This window comes from Lepidochelys kempii, chromosome 1 (assembly GCF_965140285.1).
Source record: "Lepidochelys kempii isolate rLepKem1 chromosome 1, rLepKem1.hap1, whole genome shotgun sequence".
Taxonomy (NCBI): Eukaryota; Metazoa; Chordata; order Testudines; family Cheloniidae; genus Lepidochelys; species Lepidochelys kempii.
This window is the reverse complement of record NC_136380.1, coordinates 201321913-201343339: the sequence shown is the minus strand read 5'-3', so window position 1 is coordinate 201343339 and position 21427 is coordinate 201321913. Positions and strand designations below refer to the sequence as shown.

General features: G+C 45.6%; 1 protein-coding gene across 1 annotated transcript; it reads right to left on the bottom strand.

The window, feature by feature from the left end:
• Positions 1 to 1132: 1132 nt before the first annotated feature.
• Positions 1133 to 20881, bottom strand: LOC140905486 (phospholipase A2). The gene is made up of 4 exons (XM_073328919.2): positions 20619 to 20881; positions 17622 to 17787; positions 3984 to 4090; positions 1133 to 1364 (listed from the first exon to the last, which is right to left on the bottom strand). Exons 1-4 carry the CDS (start codon positions 20656 to 20658, stop codon positions 1216 to 1218), a joined length of 462 nt encoding a protein of 153 aa, XP_073185020.1. The 5' UTR covers positions 20659 to 20881; the 3' UTR covers positions 1133 to 1215.
• Between the last annotated feature and the right edge of the window lie 546 nt (positions 20882 to 21427).

Genomic DNA, 21427 nt, shown 5'->3' with positions numbered 1-21427 from the left:
ACAAATTCCCAGGCCCTCATCTCTGGGCAGGCTCCAGTCACACAATTGGGTCTCTCTTGTGGTACCCAGGCTATCACACTCCGCTAAAACCTTCATAACTAGCCTCCTACCACATTGCAGTTCCGCCCAGTCTCATGTTGGATGATGAGATTAAGCTGACATCATGTCCATTCTCTGGGGCTACTACTCAAACGTGGGATAGAGACTCAAAAATAAAGGACATAACTAAGAGTAGAATGAGAAACTTTAAATGAGGTGGAATTGATTGCTTTAACATCAATAATGCTGTCTACAACCTCAGCTCAGCTGCATGATTTAATATTTCTGATGACCATCATATACAGCAGAGAAAGTGGGATAAGCTAAGATCTGTACAGGACAGAAGCAGATCAGGGCCTTAAATGTGGAGTAGTGGAACTATACACTCTCGTGTGTCCAGGATTTGATGAGCCTATAAGTAGAAGCCATGAGTGGTTACTGCCCCTACAACAGAAAAAGAAAAATGTGACTCTCTTCTCACCCCTGAGGTTCTTCTCAGAGGTGTTCTCAGCTGTGTGAAGTTAGATGATGACAAAAAGAAGAGACTGTCGGTCAGGACTTTCAGAGAGACAAAAATCTGATAAACGTTCAGTTCTTGCCCTGACCACGGTTCCTGCCAGGAGTCCAGATTCCTTTTCAAAGAAAAGTGCCCATGCCCTTTGCAGCTTGCACTCTGTGATAGAGAAAATGAGGACGCCTATCTACCCATCTCCAGGACCCCCATACTTAAAGTATGACTTCTGCACTTCCTGAATGGGCCATTGGTTCTTTGATGGACAGTTTAGCCATCAGTGGGAATTAATTAAAGACAGCCAAACAGAGCACCCCCATGCTTTCCAAAATGTATAGGGGCTCAATGTAAGGCAATGTGAAAGGACTACATGCCAGTGGCTGCTGTTGACACTTTTTCTTTCTATCTACAACTGCAGTGTGGAGCTGCTGTGGTACGCTATTAGATGCATTTGGCCCTCTTCAACTATGGAGGTGGGGGGCAGGTTTTGATCCTTAATTCCAAAGACCGAGGAGGTGCCTAACCATTCCTTTTCTTCTCCCCATCCCCATGCTGCCAGAAATTCTCTAACACCATTATCAGTCTTATCAAAGATGAACAATTTTATTACAGTATCTTAGAAATTAGAAAAATGTCCCTGGAAGATTAGTTTTGCCCCCCAATATCTAACTAAAATTACACATGGGAGTAGTCTGTCCACATAAGAAATCTGGCCAGAGGACGTAGTGTGGGTTATAAGAGGCAGTGCCCCAACACTTGGCTGCTTCTTGGTCACATTGGCACACCATTTTTTGGCATCTATCTGTCAGTGTATCTGAAAAAGAAAATGAACAGTTCAAATCAGATCAAGAGCATGAGACAGTAATAATAGCTAGCGGCAAATTGGCAGTGTCTAGAAAACGGTGCCCGCCTTGTGATACCCACTGAATTCATGTTCAACACATCTTCCTAAGTGGTCAAGAGGGTTGAGCGCCTCAATTTTCACCCAAATTCAGTGACCCTTTTTGAAAATTTGCACCTAAATCTTTTTCTTAACCAGCCTTTCACTTTGTACTTATTATAAGCATCTGTAATGCTGTTACTCCTCTTCTTCCACCACTTCTCAAAAAGCTGCATATATTAAACTTTGCTTCTGTTCTGAAAGGTGACTCCATTTACAAGAAAGTGTTTTTCTCAGCTCTCAGCCCTGGAAATTCAACATTCATTTGACAGTCAAGTTGAGTTCTTTCCTTCACACAAACACCATAATTGGTCATAAAGGAGCTGAAATTAGACTTTCAGTGGCCCCCTGTACAGCCCCTTTGTTGTTGACAGGTTTGCACGGGTGTAACTGATTGGAACTTAGTAAGCAATTCCATTGATGGTGCTCAAGGAGGAGTGGAACCTTGCTTCTTCTTCCAGAGCTCTCCTGGCTTTGAATAAAACTCAGTAAAAACTTAGGCCTAGAATCACAAAGGTATGTAGGTGCTGTGACATTCAGTTCACATCATCAAACTTTTAGGTACCTAGAAAATCACAGGAACATATTGCAGTCTCCAAAGCCTGAGTTAGGCGCCCAGGCTCCCGATACAACGCATGTAGAGAAATAGGTGCCTTAGAATGTGATCCACAAGCTGTCTAAGCTCCTCTCATGCAGATCGGCATCTATCTCTGCTAGCCAATCTCAGCTGTGAACCCTCTTTGGAGGTGAACGCATAAGGCATTTTTTGCAAGAAGTGGGGATGGGGAGCAGCTCCCTCATAACTTTTAGTCCTCTGGTTAGGGCACTCATCTGGGATGTGGGAGACCCTCAGTTTATGTCCCCCTTCCATCTGATGAGGAGAAGGAATTTGAACCTCTCACATGAATGCTCTAACTACTGCACTATTGTGTTGGGGCTGGGTGTTCCCTTAGTCTCTGCTGTTGAAACTTTTCCACTGTAGATAAATACTTAATGAGTACTTGGAGTAGGAGGCTGGAGCCTGGGTCTCCCGTATCCTGGGTGAATGCTTAGCCCACCAGGCTACAGAGTCGTTCTCATGCTTGGGCTCTCTCACTCTCAGGCTCCAATGACTTTCAGTTATCCAGAGTGCCACACCAGCAGGAACGACTGAGGGAGCCCCACCTCAGAATTTTCTATTTTTGCCTTGCCCTCTCGAGTTCTCTCTGTAGCATGCCCAGCATCTTCAGTTTACTGTGCTTAGAGCAGTTTGGTTTGGCACTTATTGCCGCGAGAGCAGACTCCTTCCTTTGAGCCTGCCTCGCAGGGAGCAGTATTTCATACATGTTGAGTGTTTACGGAATGTGATTCTCACATGCAGATGGGCAGAAGACAGAACAAAGCACATTCTGAAGCATGTTTGAACGGAAGCAAATGGTATCTCCATTTTTCGTTCAGCAAACAAAATTGCACGGTAGCAGCAAAAGGGGAAAAAAATAAGTCCCACTGTAAAAGGAGTTTCCATTTCTTTCCTCTGTAAATATTTGTATTTATGACTCAGCAGCTGACAACAAGTGATTTATTTATCCACAGCCCAAGTATGGCGCAATGCAAACAGCTCCACTTTTAATTTCCATTTCCATTGTTCAGATAAACCTCTCCAGCATTTCCTGGCATTAAATCATTCTTCCCTTTTATTGGTATTGAGTCAGCCATAACACCTCCCTGGACCAGTAAGGACTGCTGTGTTCTAGGTTAGGGAAGTTAGGGAAGTTGACTGGAGAAGGCATGCAGTGTTTGCATTGCTAATCTGCATTGGGGGTTATGTGAGGGAGGGCAGCTGCTAGCTGCTGCATTGGAGAAGGGCTAGCAGAGGCTGTCACCGGCCTTGCCTTGGCTTACCTGAGTTAGCTCAGTTCTATTTAACTCATGTTTGTCGTGTGAGTGTCGTGACCATGAATCAGTGCATCCTCACAAAACATTCACACCTGTGTTTAGTGCACTTATGGCTGTGTCTCACAGCCACGCTATGCTATTCTTTCACAGCAAAAAATAGGTGTGTTTTTACATCAAGATAGCTAACCAGAAGTAAAACCAAAGTAGAGACAAGGCACAGGTATTTTTACCTGAATGTAGCTACTCCCCCCATCTCCCACATTTGAGGTTGAACGTGACTAGCTACATCAAGATAGTCCCTCCATAGCTGAAGATCTGGAGGGAAGGGATTAAAGGAGTTTGGGAGGAGTTGAAACCACAAAGAGAGAATCATGAAAATAGAAAATATTTAGAAAATAGAAAATATTTTAGAAAATATTTTTTAAATGCTCCTGCTCCATTTGCAGGGCACAAGCAAAACGAATTTAAATAGAAGGACCTGAATGAGTTTAAAACCCAGTTCAGCATACGCAGTGTTAAATCTATGGTATGTGAAGTGCTCGTGCCAATCTGTGCTCCTAATGTAAAGGGAATGGAATAAATCTAAAACACACAAGGAAAGTGGAGTCATTTCCTTACCGCACACCACAGCATTGCGTTCACAAGTCCATTCATATCTCAGCATCTTGGGGCTACAGCCTTCCCGCTCTGCCTTGTCATAGCAGCAGTCATGCTTGTGGCAACACCTTTCCGCAACAAAGAGATTGAGTTTTGTCTGTTACTTTCTGTGGGTTTTTCTCAGGGCATTTCCCAGTATGCAGCAGGAGCTATGTGGCCACACAAAACTATTTTTGTCTCTGTTCACAGGGGGATTTCCCTAGGCTGAAGGGGAAATTCTCTATAGTTCAGCCAAGTGTTTGATCATTACAGTGAAAATTAACAACGCTTCAGAGTTTGTTATTAATATTCTACAGATGTTAATGGAGCAAACAGAGGAGTGACACGAGGCTGTGCTCCCCTTTCTCGTGTACACTTACAGCAGGTGCTGATGAACGTGTGTCATCAACACTTCTTTCTGTGACTTAGTCCAGGAAAAGACTTAGGGAGGACGTGGGCCTGATTCTCGTTTGCTCGAGGGCAGTGCATCTCCCACCTTGGGGAACATCTCCAGTGTAAGAAGCTTTCCTAGTCAGTGAAGAGCTGGTGGAATGGCTCTATGCCAGACGCCTTTGCACTCCTGGTTTGGGAGGCATGCTGAAGGAAATGGGAAAGCGGAGTAGGGCCAGAACACTATATGCACCAAGTATTCTCAGCCCAAGAGCTGCTCTAACTTACGGCAATGGCCAAGCAGGCCATCTGTCAGGGCCAGAATACTACCAGGTGAAATGTGACACTTTCTGTGACAGGTCTTGTACTTTAGAGCAGGACATTTCAGCAGAGTCTCTATCAATCACAGATTATTGATCTACTCTACTTCATCCCCTCTCCCCTGCAGGGCAGGGAAGGCAGTCAGGGGTCTGTCCCTATTCCCCTCTTCCAAATAGGGTTTGGGGAGCCAGCTGAGCGAGGAGAGGAGGTGAACAGGGGACGCCCAGCTGGGCATCTCTTCTACCCATCCGCCATTGTTCTTGTTCCACCCATGGGCAGAAAATGCTGGGAGCCCCAGGATCTCCCCAGCCGGACTCCAGCTCCTCCTGCTGCTCCCTCCTCCGATTTCCCTGCCTGGTCAGTCCTCACTTCACTAGGCGGCAATGGGGAGAAGCTGGGCCTCCCAAGCCCAGGAGAGGGAGAGGAACTACTTCATTCCCTCCTCCTACTCTACATCCTGATTGTGAGATCAATTGAAACACAGTGATCTCATTGGTCAGCAGCAGATCACAGTGGGTGAAATCATTCTGGGAGTCACAGTGCTGATGACCTCATCTCTCCACTATGTTCTGTCAGAGCCAGTCCTTGCCCCTCAGTGTCAGTTCTCCCAATTGCACCAGGGCGTTCCAGCCATGTTCTGTCACTGTTAGAGATGGGCCTGAGCAAAAAGATTTGGATCCCAACCAGGATTTTGACCCCAAAGAATGGGGGTGCTGTGTTCCAAGGTTTTGGTTCAGGCCCATGTCTAATTGATACAGTGATAACAACAGAGCAAGGCGGTGCGAGCTGTCAGCAAAGCACTTGATCTTCCAATAGGTAAGTGCAATGAGTCTCAGGACGGTACTTAGCATGGGTTAATGGGGATGGCTGCCCATTCCCAACTGCTCAGTGCTCACTCCCTCTGCCTGTTTGCATGATAGAGACAGGGCTGAGGTGCTAAATTCAGATCCAGAGTTCAAAGGCCCCAGTGTCTGGATCTCAGGTTCGGGTTTGATCCATTACAGGGGATGGTTGGGAGGAGGAAGAGCTCTGATATTCCAAGCCAGATCCTGGTTCAGATTCCAACCCTCCCCAGAGCTTGGAAGTCTTTGGATCCAGGAATTTGCTGAATTGATGCTGCTTGAGAGAAAATAAGAGACATGATTTGGGAACTAAGGGTCTGATCCAAAGCTCACTGAAGTCAAAGGAATTGTTTCTGTTGACTCCAGTGCATTTTGGATTGGGTCCTAAGGGTGCAAAATCTATGTAACTTAGGCGAGAAAAGGCCCAGGGTGTGAGGGGATAGGATGTTGTTTGTAAGTGTCTGCCAGGGAACAGTATAAGTGAGAATGGGGATTTCTCACAGCCTTGCATGGTAGCAGAATCAGAAGCAATGTCTTGAAGTTAAGGAGACAAACACTTAGCTGAGACATGGGGGAAATGTACTAATACTGAGAGCAATTGTAATAAACCAGCAAGGGAGGGACCAGACAAGGCCTGTGAAGTCAGGGAGAGGAGCTTGGCGGCTGGGAGAACAGAGCAAAAAAATCCAGTGTCAGAAATAATCACTGCAAGAAATATTCACTGAGGGGCTTTTGGTCCATGAGTATTTTCCATGATGGGCCAGGGTCAAAAATACCCCTAGGTGTAAACTTCATTCATGAATATCTTCAGTAATGAACAGGATCCCCATGACCTCCAGGGGCCCAGCCCCATCCCTGCATCTGTCTCCTGCCATGTTCTCCAGGGGCACTATTCCACTTGTCCTGGATCCGGCTGTTGCTATAGTTTCCAAGTGGCCTGGCTCAGAAAGGGAGAGGGATTCTGCAACTCATCTCTCTGGTCTCTTTGCTTGTTGTCCAGGCATTCTTCTCCCACAGCCTACACCCCAGGCTCTCCTCATTCCCTGGCTGCAAGGTGGACTCCCTCTGTGTCTCCCCTACCTCCTGCTGCCTAGCTCCCTGGAACAGTGCAGGGAGTAAGCACCATAATCCCACTAAGTCCCCTTGTGGGGAAAGCTGGAGAGCAGTGGCCAGCTACAAGGCACAGGCAGAAAATGCAACGTTGGACCCCTGGCTACTGTACAGAGGTGCCATGGGTCCTCCACAGCAGCACCACTGAACTTGGTGCAATTTAGGCCAAATGTCACTGTGACACCTTGGCATCCCAATATTCACCACTGTCATGTAATTAGGGTATGTTTTGTACAAACTATGCCTTGTGAGGTATCATTCTAAAAGTCTTGATCTGCTAGACATTAATAGCTCGTTGTATCGTATGTGCTTTCGCCTATGAAGTTTGGCTATGAATGTGTTACTGAAACACATTGTGAGGTTGAAAATACCCACAAGCAGCCTTTCAGGTACAACAGTAAAAAGGCCAAACAATGTTAATGGCTCGTTGAGGAAATGCACACAGGCACAAGGATTACCCCAGGAACTATGTACAATAGAAACCTCTCATAGAGAGCACTACACAGTGGGAACTGTTTGACCCAGGTCATAGCAGAAGAGCTTTCCAGCAAGGAGGAAGAAGATATAAAAGGGGGAATGACATCATGATGGTACCTCACTCTCCCTACAACAACACACCTGGAAACACCTGAAGAATAATGACTGAACTGGGGGAAGTGATGGTCTCAGGCTAAAGGGATTACTAGCCTGTGTATGAAAACGTGGGAAACCCAAGCTGCAAAGCCAAGGCAGCTTGTGCCTTAAGAATCTGCCAGCCTGTTTATCACTCAGAGTGAGAATCTGCCAATTCATATCCTGCCTATCTAGTATGTTAAATTCAGTTTGCGGTTTTGTTTATTTACTAGGTAATCTGCTTTGATCTCTTTGCTATCACTTATAATCACTTAAAATTTATCCTTTTGTAGTTAATAAACTTATTTTATGTTTTAATCCAAACCAGTGTGTGTTTGACTAAGGTGTCTGGGGAAAATCTCAGCTTGGTTACCACAAGTGCGCATGGTCCTCTTCACAGTGAGGGAGAGGTGGACCAGGTATTAAACCCATATACTGGCCAGATTTGACCAGGGCAGGATGGTACTGCTCTGGGGTCCTAGGCTGGGAGGCTGGAGGTTAGAGAGCCAGCATGTGACTGGAACTGGGTGTGTCCCTACCTGTGTGAATGCTGGCGAAAGAGCAGGCTTGGAGAGCTTTACAGCTTGTCACAGCAGCACAGTGTGAGAAGGAGCCCAGGCAGGCGGGTCAGAGGGCTCAGTGGTACCCCAGTTCCAGGTGGCACCCGGGGGGAGTGCATCACAACCACATTCTACAGTCAAGGCTGTAGCTGCACGATCACAGGAAACACAGCAGAGCTCCAATAATAATGAAACTTCTCTCCATGGGTCTCACAATGCGCAAGCATCTCCAGCCTACAGAGAGGCAGAAGGGAGGGAAGGCAGAGCGCTGCAGCAAAAGACCTGAGCCCGTTAGCAAAGGTCCCAAAGCCTCTCAGAGCAGTTTGAAAAACCAGCCAGGCCTCCACAGCTCACAGAGAAGCAGGAAGTCAGAGTGTTTATCTTGTGCTATTTGGTCGTGTAAGTTCTTTGTGACAGGGACTTGATTTATCTGGGTTTTCTAAAATACAAGGCACATGTACAGAGCTAGGGACAGTATTTTTACCAGCACTGCCATTCACAGAACATGGATAACCTGCTTCCCTGACCTGAGGGACTCGCAGAGTAAATAGAACAAACCCACAAACATTTCCCAGAGACAATACACTCTTCCTCCATCCCTCTCCTTCCTCTATCTCCCATGTCCACATCTTAGTTTTCTCCACACAACGTTCACACTTGTATCCACGTTGGTAAGATAATTAGGGGAATCCAGTTTCATACTTCAGAGCTTCAGCTGATTTTCTGCTGTGGTAAGGAAGGATTTTCCACCCCAATTCACAACTGGCTGAATGGACTATCTGGGTTTTTTTTCTCCTTCCCCTGAAGCATCCGATCCTAGTTGCAACTGGAGGCAGGACACAAGCCCAAATGGACCAATGGTCTGAGACAATAACTACAAATCATCTGAGCCCAGATGTGGATTAGTTGTGTGATCTTTGTTCACAGGCTCATCATTAAACTGTCAGAGATGAAATGGCACTGGCCAGACCAATGGCTGCCCCCAGAAGGGGCTGGTGAAGCTAAGGGCACAAAGGAGCAATTGTTTTAATCAATAAGTGGAGCTGGTGCAGGCTGACATCATCGGGAAATGAGGAACACACAACCCTTAAAGCATCTCCTGAGGGGTGTTGTGAAGGCTTCTGTGTGAATCCCTCCAAGAGGCTGCCGCACGAGCAGAGAGGAATGTGTCCACGAGACCCTGAGGTGCTGGCACGAAAGAAGGAGGGAGAATACAGGGTCAGAGGGACAGGCCCAGACACAGTGAGTCCACAGCCCAGCCCAGCTCCAGGTCACCCCAGTAAGGGTAAAACAGGGATAAAGGGGGAAAGGTGCTGGGTGGGCCAGCCAACGGGCTATTTACCATAGAATTGCTCAACTCAGAGAGCAAAGGGGCCAGCCAAGGGTCACTGCAGCAAATTCACAGGGGAAAGCCCTGGGTGTTGAGAGATCCATGGAGCACGGGAGCTGGACCCAGCCAGAATAAGTGCTGCCCCTCTCCTAAGGGGATTTCCTGCACCTACAAGTGCAGGGTCAGGTATTACTGAGCTAGGAAGGAGAGGCAGGGCTAAGAGCAGTGAGTTTAGAGGGTGACCTCCCTTTTGCTGTGCTCTTAGGGGATGCTCAGTAGGAACAAACCAAGGCAGCCTGTGTCATTATTTAGGGACAGAGTAACGTTTGTCCTGAATGACCTAGCATGGCCCTAATACCTTGGAACTGCTCAAAGGTAAGCAGATGATACCTTGAAGCCCAGGTGATCCTTCACAAGCCATCCCCTGCTCTACATGAATCCTGAGAGGTGGCACATGAAGAATTAATGATGTTAATGACCAGTCATGTCATACCCAGATTGGAAAGAGGCAAGTTAATGCACCAAAAGCTGTATCAGAACCTGACAGGTCCTTACAAATATGCAGTGAGTGTATACAACATCAAAATAAATTATGCATGGTCTCTCAGATCTAGCCTTTGCTAATAAGGAAGATTTATTCCCCTCCCCCCCAAGAAGGGGTACGGATTCCCTCCACTCATTTTGTCAAATGCTGTTCAGAATGTGGAACTAGATCAGGACTCTGAGAAGAACCCAACTGTAAGTGTGACATTATTGACATAAACTGTGACCGTACAGATCATTGTTGCAACCAGGGTCCTATGGTTGCACCAGTTCTTATACAGAGGAGGCCAGATAAGGTGTCTATGGGAAGTTGTAGTTTGCTGGTTATGATTATGCTGTCTTGTATGTGTGTATCATTTTTTTATTTGAAGTTATGAATATTGGCTATGTATTTGTTTGATTCTAAGTAGCCTCCATGAAGCATTTGGTCAGCTTCTTGATAAAGGATTATTCTCAGTAAGTGCCAAATCAAGAAACACTTAACTGACAATGGACTTTGGGAGATACCAATCCACATCTGAGCTTTCCTGGGAAAACTCAAACTAAGATGTAAACAATGGCATAGGCCTGCAAAAAGCTGAATCATTCATAGACATGTGACTTGCCCAGGTGACTTCAAACTCCATCTTGTTGAGGGGATTTTACACAGGAGAACAAAGGGGTTTCCACCCACCAGAGAAAGACTATATACGGCCCTGGAAACCCTTCCATTTTATCTTCAGCTGGCTTAAAAGATAGCCTGTCCACCCCAAAGAGATGCCTGAAAGAAATTTGAATAAAGGACAGTAACTACGGGTGTGTGAGTGATTGCTGGACCCAGACTAGGAAGGAGTCTAGTCTGTCAGAGAAGCTTATTGGAACATCTCTGAGGGTGAGATTTACCTGCATTTAGTTTCCTACTCTATTAGGCTTAGACTTGCGTGTTTTATTTTATTTTGCTTGGTAACTTACTTCGTTCTGTCTGTCTATTACTTGGAACCACTTAAATCCTACTTCTTATACTTAATAAAATCACTTTTTGCTTATTAATTAACCAAGAGCAAGTAATTAATCCCTGGAGCAAACAGCTGTGCATATCTCTCCATCAGTGTTATAGAGGGAGAGCAATTTATGAGTTTACCTGTATAAGCTTTATACAGAGTAAAATGGATTTATTTGGGGTTTGGACCCCATTGGGAACTGGGTATCTGGGTGCTAGGGACAGGAGCACTTCTTAAGCTGCTTTCAGTTAAGTCTGCAGCTTTTGGGGGACGTGGTTCAGACCTGAGTCTGTGTTTGTAACAGGCTAGTGTGTCTGGCTCAACAAGACAGGTACTGAAGTCCCAAGCTCCAGGGAAAATGGGCTCAGAGGTACTCTCAGCACATCAAGTGGCAGTCCTAAGGGGGCTTCTGTGACCCAACCTGTCACAGTAAGTACTCACCAACCAACAGTATAGATCCCTATATGGCATTTCAAGTGCATCTGCCATTTTTCACTCTGTCATGTAATTACATTTAGATCTGGACTTTTCAGAAGAGAGATTTCACACAAAATGTGTGAAATTATGTATTATTTATCTGACAGAGGCTCATGTCTCCTTCTTCCCCTTTCCTCAGCTAGAGTTGTTGCCTTCTTCCTTTGTAGTTGACTGGGGAGTCATCCAGTGGACAGATATCAGCTTCGAGGGGAGTCCATTAATGCTGATTTTATCTCTGGGGTGTTGTTCCGCCCCCCCAACAAAATGGTAAAAAATAATTAGAAGCCATCTCTGTGATGAACCTCTCTATTTCAGTGTGTAACAGGTCAGGATCCTCTTGTCTCACTCACTTCACATTTGGTAGAAATTTTCTACTTCTTCATGCCTTTGTCACCTCTTGGCTAAATTACAGCAATGCAATATACCAGGGCATGAAGACTTCAGCATGCAGGAAATGCCAGCTAATACAGAATGCTCCAGTGTATCCACTCAGCAACATGGGTTACTGCAAGCACATCAGACCTATCCTCTGTTCTGTACACTGGCTTCCCGTAGAACACTGAATCAAGTTCAAGTCTTGGTCTTTATCTTCAAGGCCCTTAATGGCCGGGGCCCAGGGCATCTAAAAGATCAATTATTGCTCTGAGGTGAAGACCATGATTTATAGCTTCGCTCCTCTGGCACAATGGAACTTGTATAGTAAGAGTACAGCCTGTGCGGGAGACAGAACTTTCTCAGGGGCCAGTGCGAGACAGTGGAATGAACTCGCCCAACAACTAAGGGCCATCACAAACCTCACCACCTTCTGCTCTAACTGCCAGGTGCATTTCTTTGACTCTGCCCTCTCTAACATAAATACAGAGCAACATCTCTCTCCCTCTCTCGTTTAAAAAAAATCAAAACACCCCACAGTGCATAATTTTCCTTCTAGCAAGAGGATGCCAAAACAACAAAACATGACAGACGTTAGTCACATTTTGCATACTGCAGTACTGGAAGGTGCTCAGACACTACAGTAATGAGTGTGGCATAAGAACTTCTAGACTAGATCTAATCTACCCTTTTTGTCGCTCATATGGCTTCTCTGGTGGATTTCAAAATTGCTGTGATCCAGACTCAGAGCGATGGGATGGGAAGTTCAGTTCCTGCCCAGAATTACAGGACGAGATCCAGTAAGTATTCACAGAAGTTATGCATGTTCTGACCTTACACCTAGCCATATTCTGAAGATAGAAAAAAAAATCTCCCCCTTTGATTATTTGGTTCTTAAAACTAGTTCTGTATCTACCAAGCAAACAACTGATCATATTTTAGATAGAGGAAACTGCTTTATGGCCTTGAGTACTAACATGTCATTTGACAAGAGATAGCCCAGAAGGCTGGGTTTCTTGAAATGGGGATAGTCCATAAGCATAGACAGCTGGTAAAAATATTATTTGGAGGGATGAGCAAAACTTAATAACTACTGTTATTTCTGGGGGTGGGATGTGTGTGTGTGTCAAGTCCTGCTCTCTGGTGTGTATGTGGGTCACTGTCTCTACCCTAGCCTGGTGTAGAAGGGAGGACTGGAGGGTAGGGTTGGAGAGCAAGCTCACTCCGCACTCACCCTGCAGCGGCAGCTCCTGTCCTGAGGGGCTGGGCCTGGGTCCCCAGGCCCGTCTGTTGGCTCTCGCCACTTGCAGAATTCATAGGTGCTCACCACATCACACATGTGTCCCCGCACAGATAGGGCCCCTCCTCTACAATGTCCCATCCCCTTCCTGGTGCTGGGGCCACCAGCTGCAGGCCTTTGCCTGCTGAGCTGGGCAGGCTGAGATAGATTAGGGGTGGCTGAGCCCCCTCTAGCCTAGCCACACATCACACCTATGTTCATAAGTAATCAGAAGCAAAGATAACTTGTTTGATTTGGATCCCACACCGGGGTAACTCTGGAATAATGTCAGTGAAGTCAATGGAGCTAGACTTGGGTAAATCTTGTGAAAGCAAGAAGAGAATTAGGCCCATTGGGTCAAACTCAGCCTTCTTTTACCTCCTGTGACTATACAGGGGCTGAATTTAGCCCATAGTGCTTTCCTTCCATCTGTACTCCCAATTTAGTAAAGCAGCAATTTCGACCCACAGATTTGTCTGCCAGATAAATGCCAGGTTTATTCTGAGCTTGCCTATATGACATCAGCAATGATGACCACAAGATTATTTGCTACATTCAGAATTCTAGAAACGTAATTTAAAAGCAGCAACCCAACACCTAAAGGACATTAGAATGTGACTCGTCACCTGTTAGATTACAAACCTAACCAAACGTTCAGACTGAGGTCCTATTTTCCCATTGGATACTGTAGCACTTGCTAATGGCTAAGCAAAACAACTTATGCTGCCCACGATGCAACACACAGAGAAGGAAGTTTCTATTGGGTTTATAATAGTGATGATGAGTCATGGGTTAATTATTCCCTACTTTCAGATCATCTTGTTCCTGGTTTTCTTTCTGAAAGTTCAGAGGCCAAGATCAGAGGGAGGGAAGAATTAGCAATCTGGGAGGTGGGTGAGAGGTGCTGGCCATGTGGGTGGAGGTGAAAGGGGGAGTGGTAATTCAGGAGCAGCGAGGATAGGAGGAGCAGCCCATTGGTGGAGGGCCTGACCTGAGTGACAGGAGAGAAGCAGGCAAAGGGAGGAGGTGCGGGAGTAAGGAGCCAGAGGACAAGAGAAAAGGAGTAGTAGTGGGGAACCAGAGAAAAGAAAGGAGCCAGAACAGCGGCACAGAGGGAGAGGAAGGAGCAGAGCAAAGGAAAGAGGAGAGTAGGCGGAGCTGGACAGCAAAGAAAGGGCTAATGAGAAGAACCAGCTGGCTGTGGGGAGTGGCTGCTCCTAAATTGGCTTTGTAAAAAATGGAAGGATTGCATCGCTCTTGGAGGGCCTTATTCTGCTCTCAGTGACACCAGTCCTACACTGATATAACCCCATTAGCTTCCGTGGAGTGACTTACTCCTGATTTATGCCAGTGTAAAGTGAGAGGAGACAGGCTCAGAGTTTGCAAAATTGCCTCCAGATGCCCCCGAAGTAGCACCTTGGAGAGAAGAGAATAAATACCCCTCAACAACTTCAGCTGGTCACTCACTGTCAAGAAATGCCTTTCCTTCCCACCGGTTATTGCTTAATGGTACCAAATGCAATCAGTCTTAGCCAGCGAGATTACAGGCTGGCTGGGCAACAGGAATGAAAGATTAATACAAACCTCTACTAGTTGGAAATTGCTTATTCATAAAGTATGTGCTAGAAAACCTGCACTTAAGGATATAAGCAGCTCTGACTGGCTAAATCCCTGCCCAGGACAACCAGAGATGAGGAGAAAAGTGCAATGAGCAAATGTCACTGTGGCAATAGGTTCTGTTTGCAATTTTAGAGGAACAGACACCGTCGTCTGTTCTGTTCTTTTTGTTTAATTCACTGAGAATGGAAAATCTCATTCTCTTTGTGTCTTGCAGAAGGCTAGCTGGCTCATTCCCATAGGCCCAGATCCTCAAAGGGGTTTAGGCTCTCCTAACTTCCATTGATTTCAATCAGCATCTCACAGAATCAGGTGACTGTGACTCGAGTCCTCTGCATGCTCATTGAGCTCAAACAGCGATATCTATCTGAAGTTCTGGGAAATTCACAAAACATCCAGCAGAGTGTGATAGGGGAAGGAATGAGATGAGCACTACCTGTTCATTTCATTGTAATGACAGAGAGGATGGAAGGAGATGGGGGAAAATGTAACTACTAGAATACCACAACAAAGCCAGTGTTTGAAACCAACATTTTTAAACGAGTTGCCCAGAAGTATGCCTTTTTGTAGAATAAAAAAAGAGTCTATATTTAGACCTACTTTAATATTGAACTATCTAGACAGAGAAGACTGATTTAAGGAAAATAAAATCACACCTTTTATAATGGTGTCAGTAGCAAAGCAGAAATGTTTAAACAATGAGTCATTTTAAACATTTACTGCTCAAGGAAGTTGGCTTTACCACAGTACTCGTACTTACAATGGGAAATACTGCAAAAGCTGTGTTCATCATCACTTACACAGCATGACGTGTTGATTTTTGTAACAGCGTCATCAGGGAGAGGAACCCAGAAGATTCCTCCAAGAAATATGAGAAGGAAAATGTTTAGGGCCAGATCCAGTGGAGCTATGGAGCTGGTTTATACCAGCTGAAGATCAGACCCAGAATTTCTGACTGCCTAAAAAATAATTTTCTGTAACCAAGCAAAGCAGTCAAGGGGCATTAATAGCTGTAGTTAAAGGGTTAAGCTTAAATCTGCAAAAGTGGCCACTAATTTTGGGTGCCTCCACGTGTTGGGTCCCTGATTTTAGCCACTTAGGGCGAAATGCTAGCCCCACTGAAGTCAATGTCAAAACTCCCATTCATTTCCACGTGGCCAGGCTTTCTAGAAAAATTGCAAGTGCCTGCAACAGCTGGATATGTTGGTAAAGCACAGTGAGGTATTTACTAAATGGGCTGATATCACCTGCCTTCTTTCCTGAAGAAAGGAAAAGGTAAGTGTAAGAGCCACCCTGCTTATAGATTTTAGATAAGCAGATGGAATTGTGTGGCTAACTTGAAGGTGCAGAGATAGACTGTGCCGGTGGCAAAAATTTTCTATAGCAAAAGGATCAGAGCTCACAGTCACTCAGGTAGATCAAAGCCTACCAGACAAAATAATTAAATATTCACCACTCAGGGTGTGTAAGAGAAGTAAAAGTATTGCAGTGGAACAGGAGCATTGCCTCCTGCTCTGAAAATAAACAGCTCAACATCTTCTCAACAAATACAAAAGCCAGAGAAGGGAGAGACTATTACTCCGTTACAATATGCTGTTCTGCCAACATCATCTGTTGGTTTAATGTAGTAAACAGACGTGGGGTGACTGCAAGGAGCTTGAGTCGCTCCTGCACCAATATGGGATTCTCCCATAGGAGAGGAAAAGCAGTGTTTCCACTACTGCCCTTTCCTGTGTTGCCAAGCATCCACTCACCTTGGGTGTGACCCCTTTTCAGTCAGTGCCACACACTATACTGGTTACCCCCAGTAAGTGAGGTTGCAGCAGTTTTGGGTGGCCACAACCTGGACCCCCTAGTGGAGTCCCTGTCTCCAGGGAACTTTGCCACCATTCACCAGAGGTTAAAAGTCCTCATGAATATGCTGGGCAATGCCGCTGTGGATGTCCATGTGACACACACTTACAAGTGCTGTCTGTACACCATTTTACATTTAATTTACATTTTAAATTAAGTTCCTGGTCTCAAACCAGGCCTAATTTTCTTTTGGTTTGCACTTGGCAAAGGGGTGAATGGGGTTTTACAGGGTTGCCAACTTTCTAATTGCACAAAACCGAACACCCTTGCCCCACCCCTTCCCCAAGGCCCCACCTCTTCTCCGAGGCGCCAATCCTGCTTACTCCATTCCGCCTCCCTCTGTCGCTCGCTCTCTCCCACCCTTCCTCACTCGCTCATTTTCACTAGGCTGGGGGAAGGGGTTGGTGTGTGGCAGGGGGTGAGGGCATTGGTTGGGGATGAGGGGTTTGGGGTACAGGAGGGGGCTCCAGGCTGGGGCTGAGGGGTTTGGAGTGTGGGAGGGGGTACAGGCTCTGAGCTGGGGATATGGGCTCCAGGGTGGGGCCAGAAATGAGAGGTTCAGGGTGCGGGAGGGGGATCTAGGCTGGGGAATGGGGTAGAGGTGCAGGGTTTAGGGTGCAGGAGGGGGTTCCAAGCTGGGGCTGAGGGGTTTGGAGTACAGGAAGGGGTTTTGAGCTGGAGCAGGGGGTTGAGGCACAGGAGGGGGCTCAGGATGCAGGCTCTGGGAGGGAGATTGGGTGTGGGGGGGGCTAGAGGCAGGAGATTGGAGTGCAGGAGGGGGTTTGGGTGTGGGCTCTAGGAAGCAGTTTGGGAGGGGGCTCAGGGCTGGGGCAGGAGGTGAGGTGTGGGAGGGGTTTTGGGGTATGGGCTCCGGGCGGCGCTCACCTCAGGCGGCTCCCCACAAGCAGCAACATGTCCCTAGGCGGAGGTGCAGCCAGGTGGCTCTGTACACTGCCTCCATGCACAGGTGCTGCCCCTGCAGCTCCCATTGGCCATGGTTCCTGGCCAATGGGAGCTATGGAGGTGGCACTCAGGTTGGGGCAGGGTCAATGCAAGGAGAGCCCACGGCTGTCCACCTAGGAGCTGAGGGACATGTCACCACTTCTGGGGAGCTGCGCGGAGCCAGGTAGGGAGCCTGCCAGCCCCGCTGTGCTGCCAACCAGACTTTTAACGGACCAGATAGCAGTGCTGATTGGAGCCGCTGGGGTCCCTTTTCGAGCAGGTGTTCCAGTTGAAAACTGGACATCTGGCAACCCTATACATGGATGTAACTGAGGGAAGAATTTAGTGGAGAGACCAGAACTATACATGGGCATATAAGTGATGTTCTTACCAGTCTACTTTATCTTTAGGCCAACCTCGTCCTCCCAGACCACAGTAGCATCCATAACCTAGATATGCCAAAGCATTGCGTCCTGTACCACAGGATATGGCTCCTGCTAATTCAATGAGTCCTCTTGTATGCAAAGAATGGGTTTTCCCCAGTGCGCCTTTCCAAACTGCAAAGAGAGAATGTTGTTTCATACAGGGTTTGCACAACACCTTTAAGGATTTTCACTGCTGATTTCTTTCAAATTCCCACTGCAGATTTTAGGCCTTATTGGGCGTTTGGGCCCAGTGCACAAACACTGCCACTTTCCTTATTATTGTTGTATCAGAGTAATATCTACAAGCCACACGGACCGTAAAGGTACACCTTTATCAGCAAGGGAAGGCCTGCGTCATTTAACAGTCACTGAGTACATACAATAACATTCCATTGCCTAGTTTGAATAGGTGGCAGCTTTATTAAGGTAATATTAAAGGTTATATCCACCTTCCATTATAAAGCCTTAATATAGGGCCACCCCATTAATTTTGGCCTTAAAAATTTCAGATTTATTCTAAAGGCAAAGGACAATGTGCCTGCATAGTTTGAAGCAACTTTCTTAAACCATTTTTCAGTTGCAGGCCTTTAATATGATACCCTGATTTGAAACGCTTATTTGTATCTTGTATCCCTCCTATTCAAAGTTGTGTTTCTCATAGACTGCTGTGGGAGGGGAGAGGACTCACCTCTGAAAATCAAGCCTCTGATTTAGATGATTAAATATGGATTTTGGTGCCTAACATGATGATAATAGTACTAATTGCTGCTATTATTTTCACTTATTGTGATGCATCCGTGCACCTATCCATCGGTATGAGTGCATCATATGAACAGTTAGCATTAGCCCCTCCCCATACTTTCCACCCAGCCCCTCTGTTCTTCAGCTTTCACCTCTCTCTCTCCCCATCCATTCATAACCACTCAACCCACCCCTAAGGTAAAAGCTAAAATAAATTGATGGACTTTTCAGCATTCTTGACTCAAGAGTTGGATCATATTTCAGAACCAAGAACCCCAGACTGAAGCTGCTTGGCCACTCGTTCCCTGCTGTTTGAATACACTTAACATCTTCAAAGTGCTGTGCAAACATTGACTAATCCCCTAAACCATCCATGTGAGGTAGGGACTAGATGCTATTATTAAGACCATTGCTTTCCTTTTAAAACCTGTAGTTCTAATCCCTCTTCCCTGCGTGTATCATATGCCATAGTTTTCTCTAAGGGCTTGATTCAAAAGCCCATTGAAGTCAATGAGAATCTTTCCCCAGCCATGAAAAGTCAGAGGTTCGTTTCTTCAGAGGAAAAAACGACCTCATAAAGTAACAGAATATTAAGCATTAAAATGATCGAGAACCCTGCGAAAAAAGTGCAACTGCAGCATAAGCACAAACAAGGAAAAGACAACACACTGAATCTTTTCCAGCATTTTAGGTGAAATGTAGCAGCCTCTTTCAGGAGCTAATTCCATGCACTGATGTCACAGTGTTTTACATAGGTTTCTCATGCTATTCCCTCATGGATTAAAAACACATTCCTGGAAAAGTAACAACTTCCCTTTGCTAAACACTACCTTGAGTATTAATTTTTTTTAAACTGGTAAAAGCAAACAGCAGCTCCGTTATTAGAAACCATAGAGAAGACCCTATTTCCCTGCTATAAGTGCCAAGTGAATGGGGGTAAAAGACAGATTCTTCTCTCAGTTACCTTGGGGTATATCCAGAGTAATTCCACTGGAATTAGCGACATCCCTCTGGCTTTGCACCCAGATAACCTATATCCAGATCATATCCAGCATGTATGGGAGGGAGGCTGTTTCTTTCTCAGAAATATGCATCCAGTCCCAGAGGAACATCCCTGAGAAACTATTAACTATAGCAACATCACAGTTATTCCTGGGGGACAAAAAGAACCCCAGTGAACCAAGCCTGAATGAGCTGCTTTAGAATCTACGCTCCCCCTGAGTTGAAAACAAAGCAGGGGCCAGTGTAGTATCTGATGTTACTTTTTTTTTTTTAAACTGATTATATTTCAATTTGACATTAGTATCCCTTTAAGGTTCTGAAGTCAGCTCTAACTTGCTTGCCTTGCAAGTGCACTATACATTCAGTTGAACAGTTAGCAACCTAAATAGTAATTGAAATGACTCAGTGACACATAAAGAGTTAACACTGCTGTAAGATCCTTGGAAAAGTAGGAGAAACCCCACAGCAAACTGAATTTAGCCAAATGACACAGCTGGAGTACTTTCAATAACTACTAACTGTTCACTTTCATCTATCTTGTATATGAAATCAGGCTGAATTAAGATGGATCTGACAGCTTAAACTTTCCTGTTATTTCCAGTGTTTAAATTGTCAGCCTTTATGCTGCCTTAATACAGGATTCTACACTTAATCAAATTGTACTGCACTAATGATCACAAACCTTAGTGCTACCTCAGTGTTTAGGGGTATAGAATACAACTGTGTTTTTATAAAGGGGATTTGCTTTTTCAATTCCTTTTTTTCCCTTGAACGTTAGATGAATTGGAAACAATTTGCTCAAGAGTCACTGGTATAAAGAAAAGGGGTGAAACTGAAAACAATATTTCAGAGAAGAAAAGTCAACACGTGAGGTTTTTCAGAATAAAACTGGAAACTTTCTAAATTAGAAGAGAAAATAAAACATGTTCCTACAGTTACAGTCTTACAGAATTACCATGGAAATGAATCAGCCCAGGCACAAAATATACTCAGACTTCCTTTACCGTGATAATGAGAAAATGAACGATAGTTAACTCACCGGTCCAAATGCCAATGATTTGCTTTGGGCAAGTAGAACTAGGCAAAGCTAATACAGTACATGGGCTGCCAAAGTGAAGGGGGAAGTTGCCCTCACACAGAGTGGGAGAAGCAGGAGGGTGGCAGAGATAGAGATGCTCCCAGGGATCCAACAACTGCAGCTGTACAGAATTTGTACTCACCTGCCTGAAGCACCAGCAGCACCAGCAGCCAGAGCCCCATTGGGAAGTTAGAGGGTTTAAGTGCCCAGTATGCCTCTCTCTTTCTAACAGTCTCTTGTACATTCAGCCTGAGCGGCTGGGGTCTCCCTGCAGAGCTGCTCTCAGCTGGTATACCAGGTAAACCAAAGCGTGGGTGTGTATAACACTCTTCCTAGGTCGCTGCTCCCATATCTGCTCCAAAGTTTTATGTACACACACACACACACACACACAAAAGTAAGACACTCTCCTCTGAAATCCCAAGTGCCCTGTGCGCTGAGCCTGCTGCCAGCAGGGCTCTGTGCCTCTATTTGCATATCATTCCTGTAGGGAGGGGCTGCTGGAAGGGAATTAGACTGGCACAGTCTCTTACAGACAAGTCTCTAAGCTTGTGCTCCTTCTCTAAGCCGTTTGCCTGCAGACCCCAGTTAACCTCCTAGCTGCTTCACAGGGGAAGTCAGAGTCCTGGATACTGTGTCCTGGACTTTCAGATTTTGATAGCTGTGATGTAGCACAGTGTGGGGGGGCTTTTCCTTTCAGATAATTCCTTTTTGTTTAACACTGAACATTTTTTCATGTAAAAAAAATTATAAAACTATAAAATCTGACTGAAATATCATTAAAGGCAAATGTCTAGATATAAACCAACTGAGTTTATTCTGGGCCATGCCACAGCAAAATATATACCCAGCCCATTTATTCTAAACTGATCTAACTAGCTAGCTCATTTCTTCAGTGCTATCCATATTCACCCTTCATCCACAAGAACAAGCCATAGCTTCTCAGGAAGA

Bases quoted from the DNA above. Each gene is read 5' to 3' on its own strand.
- LOC140905486 (XM_073328919.2), bottom strand. From the start codon at position 20,658: ATGGGGCTCTGGCTGCTGGTGCTGCTGGTGCTTCAGGCAG. The intron at 17,788-20,618 runs GTGAGTACAAAT...CTCTCTTTGCAG, and splicing joins GCTGCTGGTGCTTCAGGCAG to TTTGGAAAGGCGCACTGGGG. The intron at 4,091-17,621 runs GTAAGAACATCA...TGTTGCGGAAAG, and splicing joins CCTAAAGATAAAGTAGACTG to GTGTTGCCACAAGCATGACT.